This window comes from Battus philenor, unplaced genomic scaffold (assembly GCF_028537555.1).
Source record: "Battus philenor isolate CCGP_79_NKW_IND1 unplaced genomic scaffold, ilBatPhil1.0.hap1 SCAF_18, whole genome shotgun sequence".
Lineage (NCBI taxonomy): Eukaryota > Metazoa > Arthropoda > Insecta > Lepidoptera > Papilionidae > Battus > Battus philenor.
Genome location: NW_027181680.1, coordinates 10024350 through 10044699, shown reverse-complemented (window position 1 = coordinate 10044699; position 20350 = coordinate 10024350). Strand labels below are relative to the sequence as shown.

General features: G+C 34.3%; 1 protein-coding gene across 3 annotated transcripts in view; it reads right to left on the bottom strand.

The window, feature by feature from the left end:
* Nucleotides 1–20350, bottom strand: part of cv-c (crossveinless c) — a 317550-nt gene that overhangs the window by 2639 nt on the left and 294561 nt on the right. For all 3 annotated transcript variants that reach the window (XM_068763532.1, XM_068763533.1, XM_068763534.1), the window contains 14 exons: nucleotides 15410–16019; nucleotides 13832–13974; nucleotides 12026–12166; nucleotides 11662–11771; nucleotides 10188–10355; nucleotides 8344–8456; nucleotides 7503–7618; nucleotides 6757–6884; nucleotides 5941–6044; nucleotides 5463–5590; nucleotides 4966–5125; nucleotides 4156–4250; nucleotides 1214–1351; nucleotides 287–427 (listed from right to left, as the gene is read on the bottom strand). In XM_068763532.1, coding sequence (XP_068619633.1) covers nucleotides 287–427; nucleotides 1214–1351; nucleotides 4156–4250; nucleotides 4966–5125; nucleotides 5463–5590; nucleotides 5941–6044; nucleotides 6757–6884; nucleotides 7503–7618; nucleotides 8344–8456; nucleotides 10188–10355; nucleotides 11662–11771; nucleotides 12026–12166; nucleotides 13832–13974; nucleotides 15410–16019 — 2295 coding nt within the window. The remainder of the gene's footprint in view (nucleotides 1–286; nucleotides 428–1213; nucleotides 1352–4155; nucleotides 4251–4965; nucleotides 5126–5462; nucleotides 5591–5940; nucleotides 6045–6756; nucleotides 6885–7502; nucleotides 7619–8343; nucleotides 8457–10187; nucleotides 10356–11661; nucleotides 11772–12025; nucleotides 12167–13831; nucleotides 13975–15409; nucleotides 16020–20350) is intronic.

Here is a 20350-nt window from a genome sequence, read left to right as displayed (position 1 = left end):
CAGAATGAGTTTTGAATATTCATAAATTGTCAAGTTAAAGAGTGCCATTAAACGAGAGGTTCTCGAGTGGCGACCACGAGCTGGTAGACACGGGTCGGGTAGGCTCCCCGCTAGGTGGACCGACGGTATAGTCGAGGTCGCGGGAAGTTGCTGAATGCGGGCAGCGCTACACCGCTCGTCCTTGCATTATGACTTGCAGTGGGCGTTTTTGACTGACATGATAATAATGATGATTAAAGAAGATCTAAATTCAGTTTTATTTTCTATCAAATAAAAATGAATTTACCTTAAAACGCAATAGTCTCGGGGCGGTAGGTTGATGCTGGAAGCCGTAATGTACTGGAACACTTCTGCGTTTGTTCCCAACTTCTCCACAACTCGCCATTTGACCAGCGAGTCGTCCCATATATGCCGCTCGCGGAGGATTCTGAAACAGTTAATAATACTATGTTATTTCATTAGAGTTAACTAAGTAGTGTTTTTGTACACGTAAACTACCCTTTATTAGTACTTTTACCATTTTTCCATACTATGGTTGTCTGTAAGAGATTGCCTTGTGTGATAAGACCGCCCATTGTACTTTTTTGTATATTATTGTAAAACTTATTGAATGTATCTTAACGTGTACAGTAAAGAATATTAAATAAATAAATAAAAAAATAAATAAATAGCTGCTTAATTGTTAAGGACTACATACAAGAAGACTTATAAATGCAAATAGTATATAACGTGGAAAAGAACTCTGCATATTTCAGAAGAAGCTTTGACATGTGAGACACACCAGTCTTTACTAGGTCCGGTACTGAATAAAGAAATCGTAACTGTTCTCCGAGAAAAAACCTTACATAACAGTTAATTAAATCTAGAAGTTGTAGGACAAATTATAATATTATCATCATTATAATTTCAACCGCAAGACGTTCGCTGCTGGAGATAGACTACTCCCAGAGACTACCAATTGTAACGGTATGAAGCGGCCTGCATTCAACAATTGTAATGATAAAACATTAAAATAAAATGTTGGACCCATACTTTTATTTTTAACGAATCAAAATTAGCAAATGCTAGTTTTTGTTTGTCCAGACTTGATTTTTTGCAAAGCTTCTTGAAATGCAAGATGGAGGAAACACTCAGAAGAAAAAACGGAGTAATTAGACAGTGCGAGTCACGATCGTTATAAATTATATGATGAAGTCCTTTGTAAGATAGTTACCTCTGCATGACCTCCTGCGGCGGTGCCTCGACGTCAGTAGTGGCACGCCATAGCCGCAGTGGGTGGCCGTCGCCCACCTTCTTGCAGCAGAGCTCCACGTGCCCGGCTGCACCCGACACTGACATCCAGCCTCGACTCCTGTTTATTGACATTACATCAGTTAGTGGACTGGTGTTTCGGAAGGTTGCAGTTTGTCATAGTGGCATTTAAAGTTTCCGTGGACTGGAAATGGCAGAGTGCCAAATATGCCTAGCCTAAACTATGTTTAGTACTAAACTTCAGGATTCTCATATGCCTAAGCACGGGATGTCACATAGATTTTTAACGAAATGTGAACCCGCCTTTCGTTTTGGTGAAGCTCCATGGTGTGGTCAGTTTAACCCATTTGACGAATTGTATGGATGCTGTTTTCAGCCATAAGTTTCACTTCCGCAAGTGTTGGCAACGTTTCTAGCTACAGCTGGATATAATCTGCCTGATACGTAGCTTTTATCTCGTGTTAGCTTCTAGTAGTCACCAACTTAAACAACATGATTTTGTCTGTCTGCGATGGTTTTTGCAATGAGTAATCGTACATAACTCTTGAAACTCGAAGGTCCAGTCCATTGACCCAGTGTTTATATTATTATTTATATTCACAATAATTTACGTACATATTACTATTTCTATTGTTGCATGGTTCATAAAGGCACCTCAGCGGTGTAAGTAAAAATGAAACATAGATATCTTGGAAATATTCAAGACTATCGGAGTAACAAAATACCAGCCTTTATATGATGGTGTTATCTATCGCTTTAATTCATTTAGCTTATCATTCACGATGATACTAAAAATATGTGTTCTCATCAAAAACCTAATTGTAGTCATTATATATGAAGAATTAAGAAGTGGTCGTTGACTTCGTGCGTAAATTTTGAACGGAGATTATAAAATTGTTTGAGTATTATTTGTCATTTGCCCCAATAGCAGTCATAAAAAATAATAAAGAATAAAAGTGTATCGTCCAAGACCAAAATAAGTTTTGAAGCGACAGAGGAATTAAGTAAAATCTGTATTCTCAAGTGTTTATATGCGAAGTAATATAATAATTGATTTATGAGTGCCTCAGGGAATCATAACGAAGGGTCAGGGTTACCTTAAGTCAAATTATAAAAATGTTTGCGGATGTAATCATCAGGAACTTAGTACACATGGAGTTTTTAACTACAATGTAGTTGTACATAAGATTCGTAGACATACGTATTTTATATCGCAGAGGTTAAATTTGTGACTTTGATGGACTAACGATTGTGATTGACTAGTGAGTAAAGTGCAGAAAAATAATGGCGGCTATTTTACATTTCAATATGTGGACAAGATGGCGATATCAGTTGTAAAACTGTATTTTGAATATTTTAAGACGTTATAAGAAATCGTTTCCGAATATTACGATTTTTAAAATTTTAATTACTGTCGATTCCGTATTACTTTTATATTATTATTATTTTAATATTAGTAAACATAAAATGCAAAATGTTTTAGACGTGTTAAACCAAATAAGCATAAACTAGGTAATACAGTTTAGTTATATATTATATTTAATTGACAGGCAACAAGAAAATAATTTATATTGTATTTTTAACCTTTTAGACATGTAAAATACATCTAAGAGACACAAACCACTACTAATAACGACATTCTCTAAGTTTTATCGGTTCTTTATTGAATTATGCAGTTATATTTTTAAAAATATACTAAAATTTCTAGTATGTTCATTAACTAATAACTAATGCGAAAGAGAAACATAAGTATTTAGTGAACGTGTAGTTCATAACGCAGATAAGTTAAAAAATATCTCTGATAGGATATAGACATTTTTCATTATATTAATTATTGATTAAACATCAGGAAATAGAATTACTGACGACTCATCAATTAATAAATAAAAAAGGCAACACGTGCAAAAATTTTAAACGTACAGAATTGTGTCAAAATTTATTTAGGTATGTTTTGAACTGAAGCTATTGTTAAATAATCGCCATCAAATGAATAGTATTAATATTTTTTGTATTATTACATGTTATATTATTAATAATATTTTTTGGTAAATCGAAATGTTTTTTTTCTAATCTGTATCTAGTTAGACTTTTGTTATAAGTTGTAATTTTCGTTAATCTGACAATCGGACTTTCAATAAAGAACCGATAATTTAACATCGACAATGCTAGGAAGGTAAACATCGCTCTAACACCCATGTCTCACCTCTTTCCCGATCGGCCACAGACTCTAAAAAAGCACCAAAACAGTTAGATTCTAATAGAAATAGCAATTATTATTCTATGTCCATGAGTAAACAGCTACTAAATAGCAAGATGCAAAATTAGGTAACATATTATAAAGTACTAGAATTTTTTTAAATTGTTATTGGAATAATTTGGGAAACGGTACAACCGAGAACACCTTTAATTGTTGGTATAGCGTAAAATATATAAATAATAATGATGTAGTTATTTACACAGTTATCGTAATCAAAGCATTTGTAAAAATTGATTGATGACAATAATTCAATGTCATAGTTCACCGTGCCTCTGCGACTCCGAGAAGAATAAAACAGTTATGCACATCCTTGTCGAGTGTCCCATGATTTTGACAAGAAAGGTATGATCTAGTAAAAAAAGTTAATAGAAGGGTGAAAACTAAGTCATTTGCGGGACTAATTAGAGATAGAGAATCTAATGAGGATTTTGTAATATATTGTATTTAAATAGCAGAAATATGTAAAAAAGAACCAAAAGCCCATAACTTGAGGTATATACCTAAATAAGTTCAACTATTTCTGTTATTAATGTTGTCTCGGACATACCATCACATTAAGGAGAGGAATGTTTAAGACTATACTAGAGTTCAAACTTACTATTTATATCTAAAGTTCATAAATTAGGAATAAACCTTAAAAAACTTACTTTTCTTTGGCTTCTTTGAGTAAAGCTTTGATACAGGCTTGTTGAAACCCCTTCCAGTCTTGATTAAAATCGGCTCCGAGTTCCTCTAAGGCAACCTGATAATGTATTTGATTGTTATTTTAAAAAACATTGATGCCTTTATACAGGGTGTCTGGTGGCAGATTTAATATTTAAATTACTTTCAATCACTTTTTTAAATAATCGTATTTAAAACCGTGCTGGTGCAGTCGTGCTGTTGGAATTACTGACCGTGCGGATTTTTCAGTCACACAATATACATAATGTGTAAAAACATTATGGTATTGGGAAATATTTAATTTGGTTTGAACATTTCTGACAAAAACGATGTTTTAAACATAATTTAGTGTATAAAAACATGTAAAATTATAGAAATCAAAAGAAAATTTATTGTTATCGAACCTAATTATTTTGTAATAAATATTATTCTTTGTCACGTGAAAGTATTAAGATGTGTTAAGTAATTTATTTCCTTTATGATAAGTGTTTCGTAAACAATAACGATATATGGAAACCTGAGCAACATATTGTCGTTGTTAAATCAATACAAAGGGTGATTGGTTATTGGTGAAAAAGCTTTAAAAAAGTAAATGTATAGCACAAGCTCTATAGCTTTTACACCTCTTTTTGTAATCCTGTATAAAGTGGTGGCATTGAAATAAGTCCCATCATTATGGCTACCTTTGGAGGAGGCCTATGTCTTGCAATACGTGTCTGTCAGTTAACATGACGATGATGATTGGTTACTTTGCGTTCGATTATTATTCGTGTATCATTCGTTCGTTCACTAACCGGCACGCTCTCCTCGAAGTAATTGAACTTGCAGCGCGCCAGCATGTCAGCGGGTGCAAGGAACAACTGCTGGTGGCGCGCAATGAGCAGCAGTAGGCAGGCGTGAGCGGCGCGGCTCTCACTGATCTGCCGTTGATCAGCCACGCTCTCTATGATCATCCTGTGAAATGCAAATACAAGAATCAAGTACAGCTCAGTTAAATCAATGGAGAGGAACAGAAAAGACTAGATTCTCGAAAAAGCCAGGGCATTGGCGGGGAATAGTAAGAACACACATATAAGAGTGTGGACGAAGTGCTGGGTCTCCAGTAATGAGATATTTGTTGAGGATACAATGTTTAGCAAACGTCTAAAATTTTTTACAGACGTATTCATATTTAAATTAAGAAATTAATATTCATCATATGAGGGATAACATCTTTTGTTGATGTCAAGTTAAATCCATCACGTGTATAGATGATAAGGATTTCTATGTAAAGATGGAACGTGTTTCTTGCCTGTTTGAATTTCCTTCTTTAGTGCTTCCAGTGTGTGGCGGCGCGTGATGCAACCTAAGCAAAGTTGGCGCCAGGCAAACCGCTAAATTTGACGCCGTCATTTGGTTAACTGCTGAATGTTCCGCCACCTATATATAAAAAAAAATTACTAAAAAGTAAAAAATTAAAATATTTCATTTTCTCGCCAACGCTAATCGTTAATACTCGGGTGATTGGTTATAGATGTGAAAGCTTTAAAGAGATACGTTTATTTGCTGTCAATTAATTTATGTTTCACCCTGTCCACAAATCAATAGTTTCAAAAGTAATAAATGTAGTATTGATAATATATAATATTAAGAAAAAGTGTTTTTAAAATTCGGATAATTACTTATTATTGTCTATTTTTGTCACATTTTGATAGAAAAACAAAATTAATGTAGCATATTTGAGAATGATAACTTTATATATGGTGATAAAAAATGGTAAATGTACAAACCTCCGATAGAAATATTAAAAGCGAATGCAGAGCTTCCAAATGCTCCTCCGGGAGTAGCAGCAACGCGCACTGCACTGCGTCAGGTCTCAAAGGCTCCGGTACATCTAAAATCAATCATGTAAATTGTTAGTTATTACTTTCTATATAACTGAAATATAACATCACATAACTGTCTTTTATGCAGAGAGGCAATAACCCAGAGATTGACATATGTAATCTACGAGCGAAGGTTGCGATTTGTTGGAGATACCTGATCTCCAAAAAAATGTACTACTACAGTTAGTTAGGTTTCAGTGCGTAAAAAAACCCATACCCGTGTGAATGAAGAGATTTATAGGGTAAGGTATCCGTGCAAAAGATTTCGTCCTCAAAATAGGCAGTCCCAGGCCAATTGGTAGACTGTTGTGTCCTCTCTTTCATTACAGATATTTGTTTCCGAACAGTTAACACAAATCCAGCATATAACATCAATAGATCATAGAAGATTTAGGTTATGCGTTTCATCAAAACCTAAAATTATCAGCTAATACTTTTGATGATAGACAATATTATTTTCAGATAAATTCACAGAAATATTTTATACCCGTTGCATTCATACATAATTTTAGTCTTAGTTCGTCCACGCTGGCATTGCACTACTCTATATATATATAATAAAATCGGTTTGAAGCGACTTGTATCCAGCGTTTTCCGGACACGGTGTTACATCAAAAAATTTAATTATAATTTGTACGGTAACACAATTGTCATGATTGAATTATGTGTAAATTCCAATTTCGAACTATTTACAGATGTATGAAGTACATTTTTACTAACGTTGGAATATCGCGATGAAGGTCTCACTGAGCTTGTTGGTGAGAAGCGCGTCGGGCAGCTCGCGGAAGTATTGTTTGACGAGGTCCGCCACGTCGTGGGCCTGCGCACCGTCGAAGTTCAAGCTGCATCTACCGAACAAGTAGAACTGTTAATACGTTTTTCTGCACAAAAGCTCCAAAAAATAAATCAATGTTTCTTTATGATGATAGATAACCCTTGTAAAATAAGTTAATAATGCATTATAATTAAAAACAAGTCAAGTTCAAAAAACCGGAAATTTTTTTTCATGATGGCCAAAGACAATTTACCTAAACTATCAAACACTACTATTAAAACACCTTTTTACATAACATTAATACTATAGAACAATTGGTAATTAAAAACTAAGTATATGTATTCAGGGTGGTCTATGTTAATTTAAATACTAAACGTTTTTTGACGAAAATGATTTAAAACTTGATTTCTTATATATTATGGCACTGTAATTCATCGGTAAAGTTACTTTATGTAGCTATCTTTCTTCTTTGTAAAAATAGAAAACTGCGATTTTTTCAGAGTAGCCCTCAATTTTTAGACATTCAAATTCAACAAAGATTGCATCAGGATTTCTAGACACGGTTACCTGAATTTTCTTTCAGCTTGTGTGTATTTAAAAAACCCAGTATATCCATATAGTTCAACTAAAAAGTTATGACCAGTTTCAAAATGGATAACATTAAGATCAATATTTAAGGATTTTCAGTAACCTCTCCACGTTGATATTCTCGCTGGCGAAGGCCGCATTGGCTGCGCCTGCCGTTTCCACCATAGCGCGTAGCTTCGCTATTCGTGACTTTACACCCGCTTTACGGAATATACCCATCTGAAAACAAACCAAGCATATACATTAATTTTTTTTCGATATGTGTATGAATAAATAAACAAAATATTTTTTGCCTTTGAAATAACACTTTTTGTTTGTTAAACCCAAAAGGACCAAAAAGGGTCCGAACATTTGTTGATTGGTCAAAAAGTCCTGAGAATTTAAATCCGCTATTGTTAGTTTATTATACAGAGTGACACATTATACTGGATAACACTATTAACCATAGATGTCAAAGCTTTGAAAGGATGAATGTTTGGCACATTTGTCAGCAAAAAGCTTTAAAGCTTGTTGATGATGGTAATAAATAACTAATTTTTGGAAAGGGTCAACCATACATTAAATAACACCATATGCGCTATATATTCACCCCTCTAAAACTGGCATCTAGAAACATTCATCGTATTTATATATTTATTACAAGAATTTCTCGCTCCTGAATTGATAAGGAGCTTCATACAAAGAGTTGAGGCTACAAGTCTCAGCACTTAATCACCTCAAATCTGGCTCTGTAAGTCTTGTATTATGCCTTTGTGCAAACTGCATCATCATTTCAGCCGTGGGATGTCCACTGCCGCACCACTCTCCACCACAGATTTACAATAAGACCGGTTGGTTGAAAGCGGCTTGTGTCTGTTGCCTCTTGGCGATTTTAAGAGTTCGAATATCTATCTCGTGGGTAGACAGGGTGCGTTTACCGGAAATATTAATACAATAATATTTACTTGATCCAAAGCATTCGTTTTGAGCCAGTTGAGCGCGCACTGTACAGGTTTTGGCAGCGAGTGTCCAGTTCTTTGCAGCGACACCGTGAGAGGCACACCGAACACTGTTTTATCTGAAAATTCAAAATGTAACCTGGTCAACATAGCACTTTACTGAAACACCAGTATTAAAATTAAATAAAAAAAACTTTAAAGATGCGCATGGGTTCATCTGACATTAATGTAACGTCAGCAATAATGATCGATACTTGGGATGAATATATATTATATTGATTCTTGACAATTATGTTAGCAGATACCGAATATTTAAAAAGTAAACTACCGAAATACAATACGTAAAGGTGTATTTCGAAAAATCTAGTCACAGAGACGGACATTTGCTTGACTGCATTTACAATATTTCGTACGAAATTTGCTTAGCAAGTTACTAATAGTACAAACTATTGAAATATCAAGAAATGATATTAATTTAATAACAACAAAAGAGAAATGTACAAGTACATTAAGTGAAAAGTTTTTTTTATAATATTTAATATTTAGAAGAATACCTCATTGCGATGGTAGTTTTTTTTTTAAATAAAGCCTTCATCTTGCTTGCTTTGTAATGTCTCGGCAATGTTTCATACATTTTACGTTGGTTTCTACGTCATTGTTAAGACGTAGAAAATAGGTACTGCAGTACGTCGGATTTTAAAAAACTTTCCCGTAGAGGAAAATATTACTACGGAACAACAAATTCGGATTTTTCTTTAATTTTAGAACTCTTTTTCAGCTATTGTATAAAATATATGATACAAGTCATTTATCATATTTTGTAAGTTATTAAGTATTACTTATTATTTTATAACTTATTAAGTATTGTTTTAAATAATATATAAGCAATGAAAAAAATGTCAACTAATTTTATAAAGAGAAAACTTTGAAAATATACTTAATGTTTTATGTACTTCCGTTTATGGGGCTCACTTTCTATATCATAAGTATAGGTTATTATATTATATATTTATATGATATAGTAAAGCTAGTTTTATTGGCAATAAAGATCGTATTATGAGTCTATAATAAAATAATGTTTTACGACCTTAATATCTCTGTGAGTTTCTATTGGAAAATATATACTAAGTTATTGTTGAAAAATAACCCTTATTTCGAACGGATAAGACGAAAGTTGAAGCAGAATAGTAGGGCCAATATTTTGCGAGTTGAAATACATTAAAAAAGCTTCAGCTGTAAGCCGGGTTTATCCAAATCAGATCCCAGAGTGTTATATACACGAGGTTATTTATTGTTGGTTAAAATTCGTATCACACGGCTCTCTGTTTCGATAAGGGATATAAAATAAGATTTCAATTTTGGTGTAATTTTTTTGGAAATAGCTTTTGTTTGGAATTCGCATAATTTTTTATGAATCAATTTTGTATTATTGTGTTGTGCATTTAAGAATCTTGTGATGTTGACGGTAAAACAGTGTTTAATTTCGTCAAGATTGATGTTCACTTCAAGAAGGGGAAAAAGTAAAACTTATCTGTTTATGGAAAAATATCTACAGCTCTCTGATAGATCGAATATTATGAATGCGGTTTTATTGCTAGAATAGATATTCTTCTTTCATTAAACACTGTTAAAGGACTTATATTAATGTTTATTGTTATTCATGATTTTTTTACAAGAAACGTGATATACATTTTTACTACTTTTTTATTCATTCAGTTTCTATTATTTACTTTAGGTGTCTTTTTCGTTCCTCAGTGACAAGACAATCACGGTGATGTTATAACGGGATTTCAGCCTATCAATGACATCACAGTTTTAAGCTTCATTTTGTACATAATTATTAAATTTACCTTTGTAATCGGGTGTCTTAATCTTCCTTATAAGCTTGGGCAGCTCCCAGTTCCAGCCGGACTTGTGCGAGGGACAGTAACGTTCCATGCACGCCGTCAGTCGCAATAGTGCCAGCTTCCTCAGGATGTGCAGTTGACCGCAAGACAGAGAGGACATCGGCCGAGACACTAAGTTTATTTAAAAGAAATTTTAATATAAAATAATACAAGTCATGTAGGTAGAAACGTAAATAAAAAGTTGGTCTTCCTAAGAAGCGTTATAAGAAATTGTTTACATTGTTTTGTGAATTTGATATAATAAATACCCTCAGAAAGTAATATCGTAGATAAAATAGAAAGATAACGATTTAGCGGGGGTCGAAACAAGACTTAATCAAAATGCTCGAAGATGAAAAAAAGTATGGTGCTAACAAAACCGCTGTACCCTAACTTTGGAAAACCAGCTAGGTGGTCGTCCTCGTAGTTTCACCCACAGCAAGGCATAGGCCTCCCCCAAATATATTTACGAGGCGGTATACCATAATCGCCACGCTTGTTAGGCGGATTGGTGATCGCAAATCTCAGTCCTTACCGCTGGACTACCTACGCTTTTATTCTCGACTACCACCTCACCGCATTGTTGACGGCGGACTGATTTAATTGACCAGTCGATACTACCCTCCGTCTCACTTCGCGCGTACTTAAGGCGCGTTACAGCGGTTTCAATAGAACTATGTAAAAATTTTGATATTGGTGCAAATATTTTGAAAGCACTTAGTTATCTACGTTGAGTATTGTACCTGAATAACCTGCTATTATTTTATTGCTAATAAAGCATTGGACTGGCGAAATATAATCTGACAAGCAGAAATGGTTCCACAATTCTATAAATAAACGACGCTAAAAAATCTAATTTAAATTTTGTCCAACGACAAGTTTTTTAATAGCCTTTGCCTCAAATCAGCTATGACGTTTTTAGTACGAGATTCTAATTATTTTATTAAATGTTGAAGTTAATGAGTTAAAAGTAATAAATCTTTCTTCCTGTAAGAATTGTTATATGGAGGGGCTGTTGGGAAGTTCAGTCTATTAGGACTTAGGACAGTGCATATTCTTATTTTTACGTACTAATAACATATACGTGATTAGCATGTTTATGATCTTCTTTCGATAAATTATATGCGTTTATCGGGTAGAAGTGATTGTGATCCTGGCTTTTATTTATTATCCTTACGACGCGAGCACCTTGGTAACGTTGGTAATAAAAAGCCAAGATTGATGGAAGATTTATTCACATATGCACAGAGTATTTACAAATTACACTACCTTATCACAACACACCCCTGATGGCGTCAGAAATCAAGTCGGCGTTCGAATTGAAAATGGAACGCCAAGAAGGTTTTTACATAAAAGTATTGTGGTCGTAGTGGTTAGCAATACGAAGCGCGAAGGCTACAAACATAAATCAACACTTAGCATTGCTTATGTAACTTACTGTAATTTTCCGGGTCTTTCTGGTTGGGTGCCGGCTGCAGTGTATTGTTTGCTTTTGGGCCCCCATTCAATGCGCTCGTCCTGAACGAATACCACCTTTGAATGTTATTCCTATGAACAAAGTATTCGTTTTTATTATGAAATTTCAAACAACTTGTAGAGAACGAACTAATTTAGACGTAACAGATTAAGTACTTTAATATATTACGACTTATTGAAACTTTAAACTGACACTAGCTATGGAAACTGTTAAATGAAAAAGTGCTAAAACAATGAACTGAGATCATAAATAAATGTTAAAAAGTGGTAAAACTTAAAAAGTGATTGTTTAAATATGTATAAAACATAAACATTGATCAACTTACTTTTTTGTCTTCAGATCGAGACTATCATCATCGTCATCTTGATCACCGTCATGAGACCTGGAGCCTGCAGAGTTTGGACTGCTGTCCAGCTCTGAACTTCTGGACGCTGATTTGTCCCTCTTAAGACTTCTATCACGGAATCTGCAATTAAATGTTTAGTTTCACAATCATGAGTATTATGTATATCTAACTCTTTATTACCTTCTTGAGCTTAATTGTTCAATTATCTAAAAGTGATTTTAAATGTAATTTTTTCTTCACATTTTATAAACTATGGCGCCCTTAGAGTGAAATACAATAATTCTTAATCAACATTATCATGTCAGCCGATAGACGCCCAGTGCAAGGCATAGGTTTGTTCCAAAGATTGCCTCTTTTATAGGTTTTTCGCAGCACGCATCCTGCGATTTCCCGCATTAGTGACTATGTCATAGGTCCACATAGTGGGCACTCTACTGGATCGTGGTCATTAATTATGCTTAAAGCTTACAAATTTCAATGTTTACTATGTTGTGGATTGTTAAATTTCTATATAGTAATTGATGGTGAAGAAGTATGAAAAACCAACGGGTAGTAAGATGGGAGAAATTTAAACGATATGTTAATTCTTTTTACTACAGCCTCAAATGGAACGTTTGAAATATACAGTAGTAGTAGACGAGGTATTAGAAATAAATACTTTGGCCGATAATATGTTGGTTTTGAAATGGAGACCACGCACTAGTGAAACAGCGACGTCCCACAAGGTGGACAACCACCTTGTTAGCTTGTGGTAAGGTCCAGGTTGCAGGCCGCTTCCTACCGGTTCTGTAGGAACGTTGCTCGTATTCAGCGACTCCTCGTGACCTTGACTATATCGTCGGTCCACTTAGCGGGGGACACTGTGTCTATTGACCCGTGGTCGCCACTCGGGAACCTTTCGGTCCCAACGGCCGTCGCTTAATAAAGTAATAAATGGAATTGCACGTCTATAACGATGTATTTATACAAGTGGATTTGAGATATGAAATCTTGCACAGCATCGATTTTGCGCTAGTTATATTCAAACCTAAAATTGTATCTCTCATTGTCAAAAGACAAAAGTCATTACAATCAGAAAACTTAATGCATGTTACTGTAACAGCATAAAGAGGCGCAAAACTTGTATCTACCTACAAGGATTTCATGAATTACGTATTAAGCATAGAAAAAGTACAATGAAGTTGTAACATCTGACTAATCGACCGAGAGAAAAGCAAATCACAAATTAGCAATGCTTCATTCACACGTTTGTGTAAACACAATGGAACAAGGCACAAACATTAATCAGAACGAAGATAATTATTCAATTAAGCGCCAGAGATAATGGCACAAGTGAGGCGCTTATCGCGGCGGACTGTACTCATTGTTCAATAGATAACTATTACTCTATTCGGTTGACTTGCATTTTAGTTTTGAGCTCGTCCAAAACTTATTAAGTTGTAAATAAGTATACAATATTAAACGAATAAAGGCGAATCGCCAAAATATAGTTACTTAAAGATGTGCTAGCTATTAAAAGATTAGTTACTAAAAACGAAATATAGGTTAGGCACCTTTATCACCCTGGTGAATCTATAAATGCTAGTAGGGCTAGAATAACCATCCTTAAATAAAAAAAAAAACAAAATTCGGTTCTCTTTTACAGGAGACGTGTTAGAAGAATACTATCCTCTAATTAAAAATATCTTTTTTTACATTTATTTATTCTTACATCTACCACAGATTTCTATATGTTTTACTTTTAAAATACTCTAGTGTGTAAAAAGGTAAAAGAGTAGTACGTACTTCTGCACATCCTTGCCCAGGTTGAGGGAACTGGTCCGTATTGCTTGGCGGCGGTGCGGCGTATGCGCAGGCGACTGTTGCACTTCGCGCAGGACTTCTGGATCTGGCTTCAACTCGACCGGCGACGGCGGTTCCACATATACCTGGAAGACGTTTATAAATGAAACGCTACGCGCAAAGAAACCCAATGGAACATTTCAGCATACGTTACTAATTGATTTGCGTTTAGAATTGGAATCATAGCTAGTGACTGCTATGAGAATCAAAGTTAAAGAGTTATTCTTAGGATTTTACTTTAGCGCTGATCAAATCTCTTACTTCTTTAAGCGGCGTAAGTAATTTAATCAGCGTAAAATACAGTGTAACTGATTACATTTGTAAAATCTTTAAAGGAGTAAATGTATAGATCATTTGTCAGTAAAAAGATTTAAAGCTGTTACAACTATTCACAATCATCCTGTATAAAGTGAGCACTTTGAAACTCTATGGTAATGTTATAGGCTAATAACTTTTCTTGGAACAAAGTCTACAGGAACAGGTAGTAAACAATTATTGATTTTTACTTAAATCGAGGGCAAATAAGCAATAAATTCACCCCTTTAAAGCACACCACATCAATCACGCTGTATAGCTTTCGAATGTTGAAATGATGAGTATTTATGATGATCATAATGGGATTGACATGTCCAAACAAGGAAAAACCCTAACCTAAAATTAAAGATAAGACAACCCACACTAGTTGTATAATAAAAAATATTATATTAAAAGATCACTTTAAAGAAACCTGTATTGGCGATAAGTCCGCTATTGTACAATTAATATTTTTTTATTTTAAATTATTAATTCTTTCATGTATTAATTTTATGACAGACAATCAAGAATAATATATTTTAATTTCGTATATCTTACATGTCAATATTTTTGTTCAATTCACGCGGTTTTCATAACAAATTAAACATAACAAAGTCGATCGACAGCGACACATGTTTTACGAAATTTTATCGTAACGTTCCAAAATTGAGTCGTAGGTGAAAAAAAATAATACTTATGTATAAATTGTGCAAATTAAAAATTTTAAAATAAAATATCAAGTGCTACAATGCATTTTTTTCGTTAATTTATTGTATAGTTGATGCTGATCTTGATGACCTGTCACCGTCTTATTAATTAAATAAAAATATTGATCGCTCAATCTTGTCTAGAGAATTCCTGAGAAATATATTTATTGAAAATTGCATTCTAAGGCTTACTTCGTAATAAATTTTTATTGACAATTCATACGCCATTATTTAAATATAATAAACAGTAACGTAAATAATGAAAAAAAGTTAACAAATTTTACATGGGTGTAAACATATATCCACAAGAGATATCTTGTGGAACTTTATTATATTAGTATACAGAGTAGTCTCTATGATATTAGACCTTCCATTTCTTACTTTTAAATCTAAAATTAACAGTATACCATGAAAAATTTTTTGAAAAAAGTTTTGTATGAGGATCTAAGTTAAATTATTTTTCTGTATAACTGTGAGTGTACATTACTTATCAATGAAAAGTTTAAAATTTAAAACTTACCTCCGTATTGTGATGAGTATTGAGCTCTTTGTAGTAATTGTGCCTCCAACTGGCAGGCTGGCATTCAGAGTCGCTCAGAGCACTAGAGTCGTCGCTTTTAAGTCCTCTATGGAAGATCCTTTTCGCTCTCCCCAACTTGGACTTCGAACTCTTATTGCTCGAACCCATACTTCCATCGGAAGCGTAACTGGAACTATCGTCACCAAAAGGAGCATGCAGAACGAAGGATTGTTCTAATGGTGCGATAGGAGAAGGTGGCATGATAGTCATGGGTGAAGGCGGCTGCGTTCTTATTGCGGGAGCATGTGCAGGAGAACTGTGGAAGTCGGGAAAAGGAAAAGCAGTAGGAGATGTGGGAGTCATGTCGATAAAGTTCAACTCCGGGTATCTGTCTTGCTGCACATCTAGAAAATGGGGAGAAGAAACTATAACTTCTGTTCTGTTCTGCCGTTTTCTCCGTCGTGTTTTAAGTGACTCTACTCTTCTTAATAGCGCCTTTGCTCCATCACGAAGTCTCTCGGAGCCGGTGCGGCGGAATCTTGTACCCGTATCTTCTTCGTCTTCTTTATCGCTTGGTAACTGTATCATTGTCTGGCCTGGTACTGTTAGCCTGAAACAACATAAAGAAAATTCCCACTTTAAGAATGGTACATGATTGAAGGAATTTCTCTTAGAATATATTTTAACTTCATTTTTACTTTTGTCAAATTTAAAATGAAACTACCAACGAGATAAGATTATCGTTATCAGACGTTGGACATCCACAACTGTATATATTAGCCCCTTCTAAAGAATTCCAGTAAGACCAATTGAAAACGGTTTACTTTCAGCGTTTTCCGAGGACCTTAATAAAGTCGTGTGGTTAGATTGCGCTTGCCCATCCCTGGTTTCCACACCAGAAGCTCAAGATGCCAGTGGCAATCTGTATAAAGCTCTATATGGCCTGATCACTGTCTCTTTGACCTACCAGTCGCTGCTACTAGCTATGTCGATACAAGGTAAAAATAAAAGAAAAATTTTTGTTTCATCCTTCTCAATTTTTTTTAAAACCATTACAGTAAATAAAATAATGACGTAATTATAAGAGTATCTTATTTCTCACAGAGTTTGCAAACTCGGTAAAAGGCCAAACATTTTAGTAGAGTTTTAAAGTTTAGAGCGAATAGCTCTGTTTGCGAGTCAAGTTTGTTGCTAAACAATAATTTGCAAGGAAGTCTTCTCAACACTTCTAAACTTTGTTAAGTACTTTTATGTTAATTGTATCCTTGGGCGTCACTTCATATAAAGACATTTATGAGATCACAATGAAAAGCACTGTATTGAAATCGCTTCAGACATGGGTAAAGGTTTGTTTTTGAACAATGGTGTACCCATATCCCAATTCGTTTCATTTATACGGAATTCGGAGTGTATTTTGTTGACATGAATTATTGTAACACAAGGCACAAAACGATATGTTTTGTTTAGGAATAAATTAAAGGCAATATTTTAATGTAATCCAAAAACTTGCTTATTATCGCATTTACTGTCTATACTGACTTCGTTAATTCTTTTTTTTTATTGTTCATACCATTCATTTCTAATTCAGCTTCACAACATGTTTAAATTACAGGTTAAAATTTCATACCAAAGCCGGCCAAAAGGCAACGAACGGATACAAGTAGGTAAACAGATATTATAGAGATATACAAGAGAACGTACAATCGTATGAAGGATGGATTTAGATCGACATTTTTCCGTCGTGTAAACGCATCCTTAGCTCGCTTAATCTAATATTTAAAAGGTAAGTTGCGGATTTATTTTTTGGTTTTATATTATTTTCTGGTCCAAATGATAGGGTTCAATAACGTTTCTCAAACTGTCGTATAAATACTGTGGATTGTGAGCATTTTTTACTTTCGAAGAACCAACGTATTGATATCGAGGCAACTCAGAGTGAACTCCAGCCTTTCCACTATATGCATAACGTGGATTTTCGACAATTGAGAAGCGACATTTTGGAAATACTTTTGATCGCTGGAAAGGTAGATGGATAAAGACCATGAGGCAGCCCCATGCGCTGAGAGCGAGCGTAATTCGAACTTCCAGGTCCTGGAGGTCCGAATAGCGCTCGTTATCGTAGCAGCTTAAGCAATGCATCTCCGCAGATAGGTACAAATGGCGTAACATAGTTGGCCACAAACTTTCAAAAAAAGGTCACGGTCCACAATAAAGCAGGAAACCCTAAATTTTAACAAAATAAAAACAGTTGTTATTAATGGTATTACGTTAATTAAGCGTTATCAAATTTTACTGCAGTCATACACGCCTCGTCCGCTTTCCTTAACTACATCGGTACGCCTTTATAACGCTTTCTTTCATTATTTAAACGTTTTAATTGAAACAGTCGACTATTGATAAACGTGAGATGGGAGTGGAGAGTTGCTTGCTTTAATATTATTGATGAAGATAAGTTACTGACTTAATCATCAATCCAGAATTAAGTGTTCGTGGTGTAATTAAATACGATACGTTAATTGCTTCACGTAAGTGTTTTCGAGCGCGTGAAGTATTCTCGTTTAAGTATTACCACTTTAAATCGTTTGTTGAAGATTAATCTACCGTTAAGAGCTTTCTGCTCTAAAAATCGGACGCCCTTTATGTGGGTTATTATGCTTGACGCAATATATCGTGTAAAGTTGGAGCGTCACTTCCAGCGATTACAAATCAATTAAATATTTAAACACACTAAATACATGTAAGTAAAGTGTATATATGCCGAACATATACAAAGCTTATAAAAATAATAATTAGTGTTATTCAAATAAGTGCAAACAATTATTTTTAAAAACATGTGGGCTATTGTAGGTTATTCTATATGTAACGCCAGGGGTGGGCAGATGTAAACTATTATAGTAAGTAATTATTATGTTGTGCTTGACAACGCGAACCCTGTCGTCGTCTTCTGAGGTATGTAAACGGTATGAAGATATGAAGCGATTGACAAGAGGCACACGAGATATTAAAGAACAGATGGATTGACGTTTATCTATCTGCCCTATCCCGTTGATCATGTACTTCAGGAGGTGATTAGTATCTGAGCGCACACAAAAATTGCTGTTTGGGAAAATCTTCTTTAAGTCTATGTCCCTGGGATGGAAAAGGGATTACAGGGAGAGAGAGAGAGAGAGAGAGAGAGAGAAAGAAAGAGAGATTAATTAAATAACATAAACTATACATTTATTAATCTTTTTTCAATTACTACTTTTGAACAATTAGATTATTTAATCATTATGTGAAATGTTGAAAAAATATTACATTAAATATTTATTTAATGTAATATTTTTTCAACATTTCACATATAGAAACAGAATATGATTATATACTGTCGGTAAATATAATGTCATGAAAGTACTAAAATCAAAATTAAAAGTTATTTAATTGACTATTATTACGTTTCACATATTTTTATTGCTATCCGCTGCAAGTGGTCCATACCCTTGCTCGCAGCCTATCATTACAATTTCCTACGGTTTAGCAATCCAAAATGGAAACGTGATAGGTGAAGGGCTAAGTACCCGAATTGTATGTAGAACAAATAGACGGCAAGTTAATTACAGTCATTGTGTTTGTTCCAATGATGTGCCCTACGCAGTCACGACCGACGTACGAAAAGTACAAATGAATGTCGCTCTTATTCCGTTACAATAAGATGCTTAGTCGTTACGCTGATAGTGAATACGGAAATATTTTTACAAGAAGCTCTTTGACATGACACTTCTTTGTAGCACTCACGTTGTATTCATTATCGTTTTCGAATCGCTGCTTACGTAATTCTTATCATTTCTTTTTAGAACGCGTCAAACAATGCATGCAAGTCAAATATACTTTGAAAAAGGTATGGTTGTATCTTATAAATTAATTGATTGCTTTTATATTTACTTCGTGTCTCATTGGCAAGCAAAGTCGCTAAACGAACGATGGAGGGGGTCATGTTAATTAAAAATAAGAAGCAATGTAAGTGACATAGCTTAGGAAATTGTTAGGAAATTATTAAATAGGCATTGGACAGGTCACATAGCACACAGAACATTTTTGCTGGCGCCTGAATGTTCTGAAGTGGATTCCACAGAGCAACAAGTACAACTTGGGACGTCTACACATGAGGTAATCGGGGACCTTGTTAGGGTCGTCAGATGACAATAAATGTAGTCTCCTTTCACCCGTTACTATTGGGAATCTATAGGGGACGCCTTTTGTCCAGTAGGAACGTCCTACAGCTGAAATGTTATGATTATAAAAATCTACCACTATAATCCTACAAATGTATTTTTAGTACGCTTCTTATAAAAAGATTTAATTATCAAAAAGTATTAGTATTTATTAATATAAAATTAAAGGAAATAAAGTGAATTGAGATAAACTACAAATATTATGTAGATCATATATCTACGTGATGTGGGTGGGGTCAATGAACCTTACTTCTTCGCAGATACGTAAATAGTGAAAAGCAAACTTTGAAATGAAAAACGATGTTCTAAAACATTTTTTCTTATTTCTTATAAATTGTTTACATTCAAATCTGAATTTTGAATTTGTTAATTATGAATTCGGTCAGAAGAATGTCTAGTATTTGGAAAGAATATTTAAAAAAAGATCATATCAATGATACTTAAATAAATTACGTCACTTATCTATTTTTAAATCAACTATATGAAACCCTAAAGAGTCGTGTTATTTTTCTAATAAAAATCTTCCTTTCCTCGCATCGTTTGTAAAATAGCTAAAGGAATTTTATACATTCATAACAGGGATTATGCTTTTCCACATAAGCCTGCAGCACCGTAGCTCCGTAATCTGTACCACATAATTTCACACGTAGTGAGCTCACAGTATGAATAACGATAATGCACCGTACAACAAATCATAATGGATATTACGTGAATTGTTTTCAAAGATTTT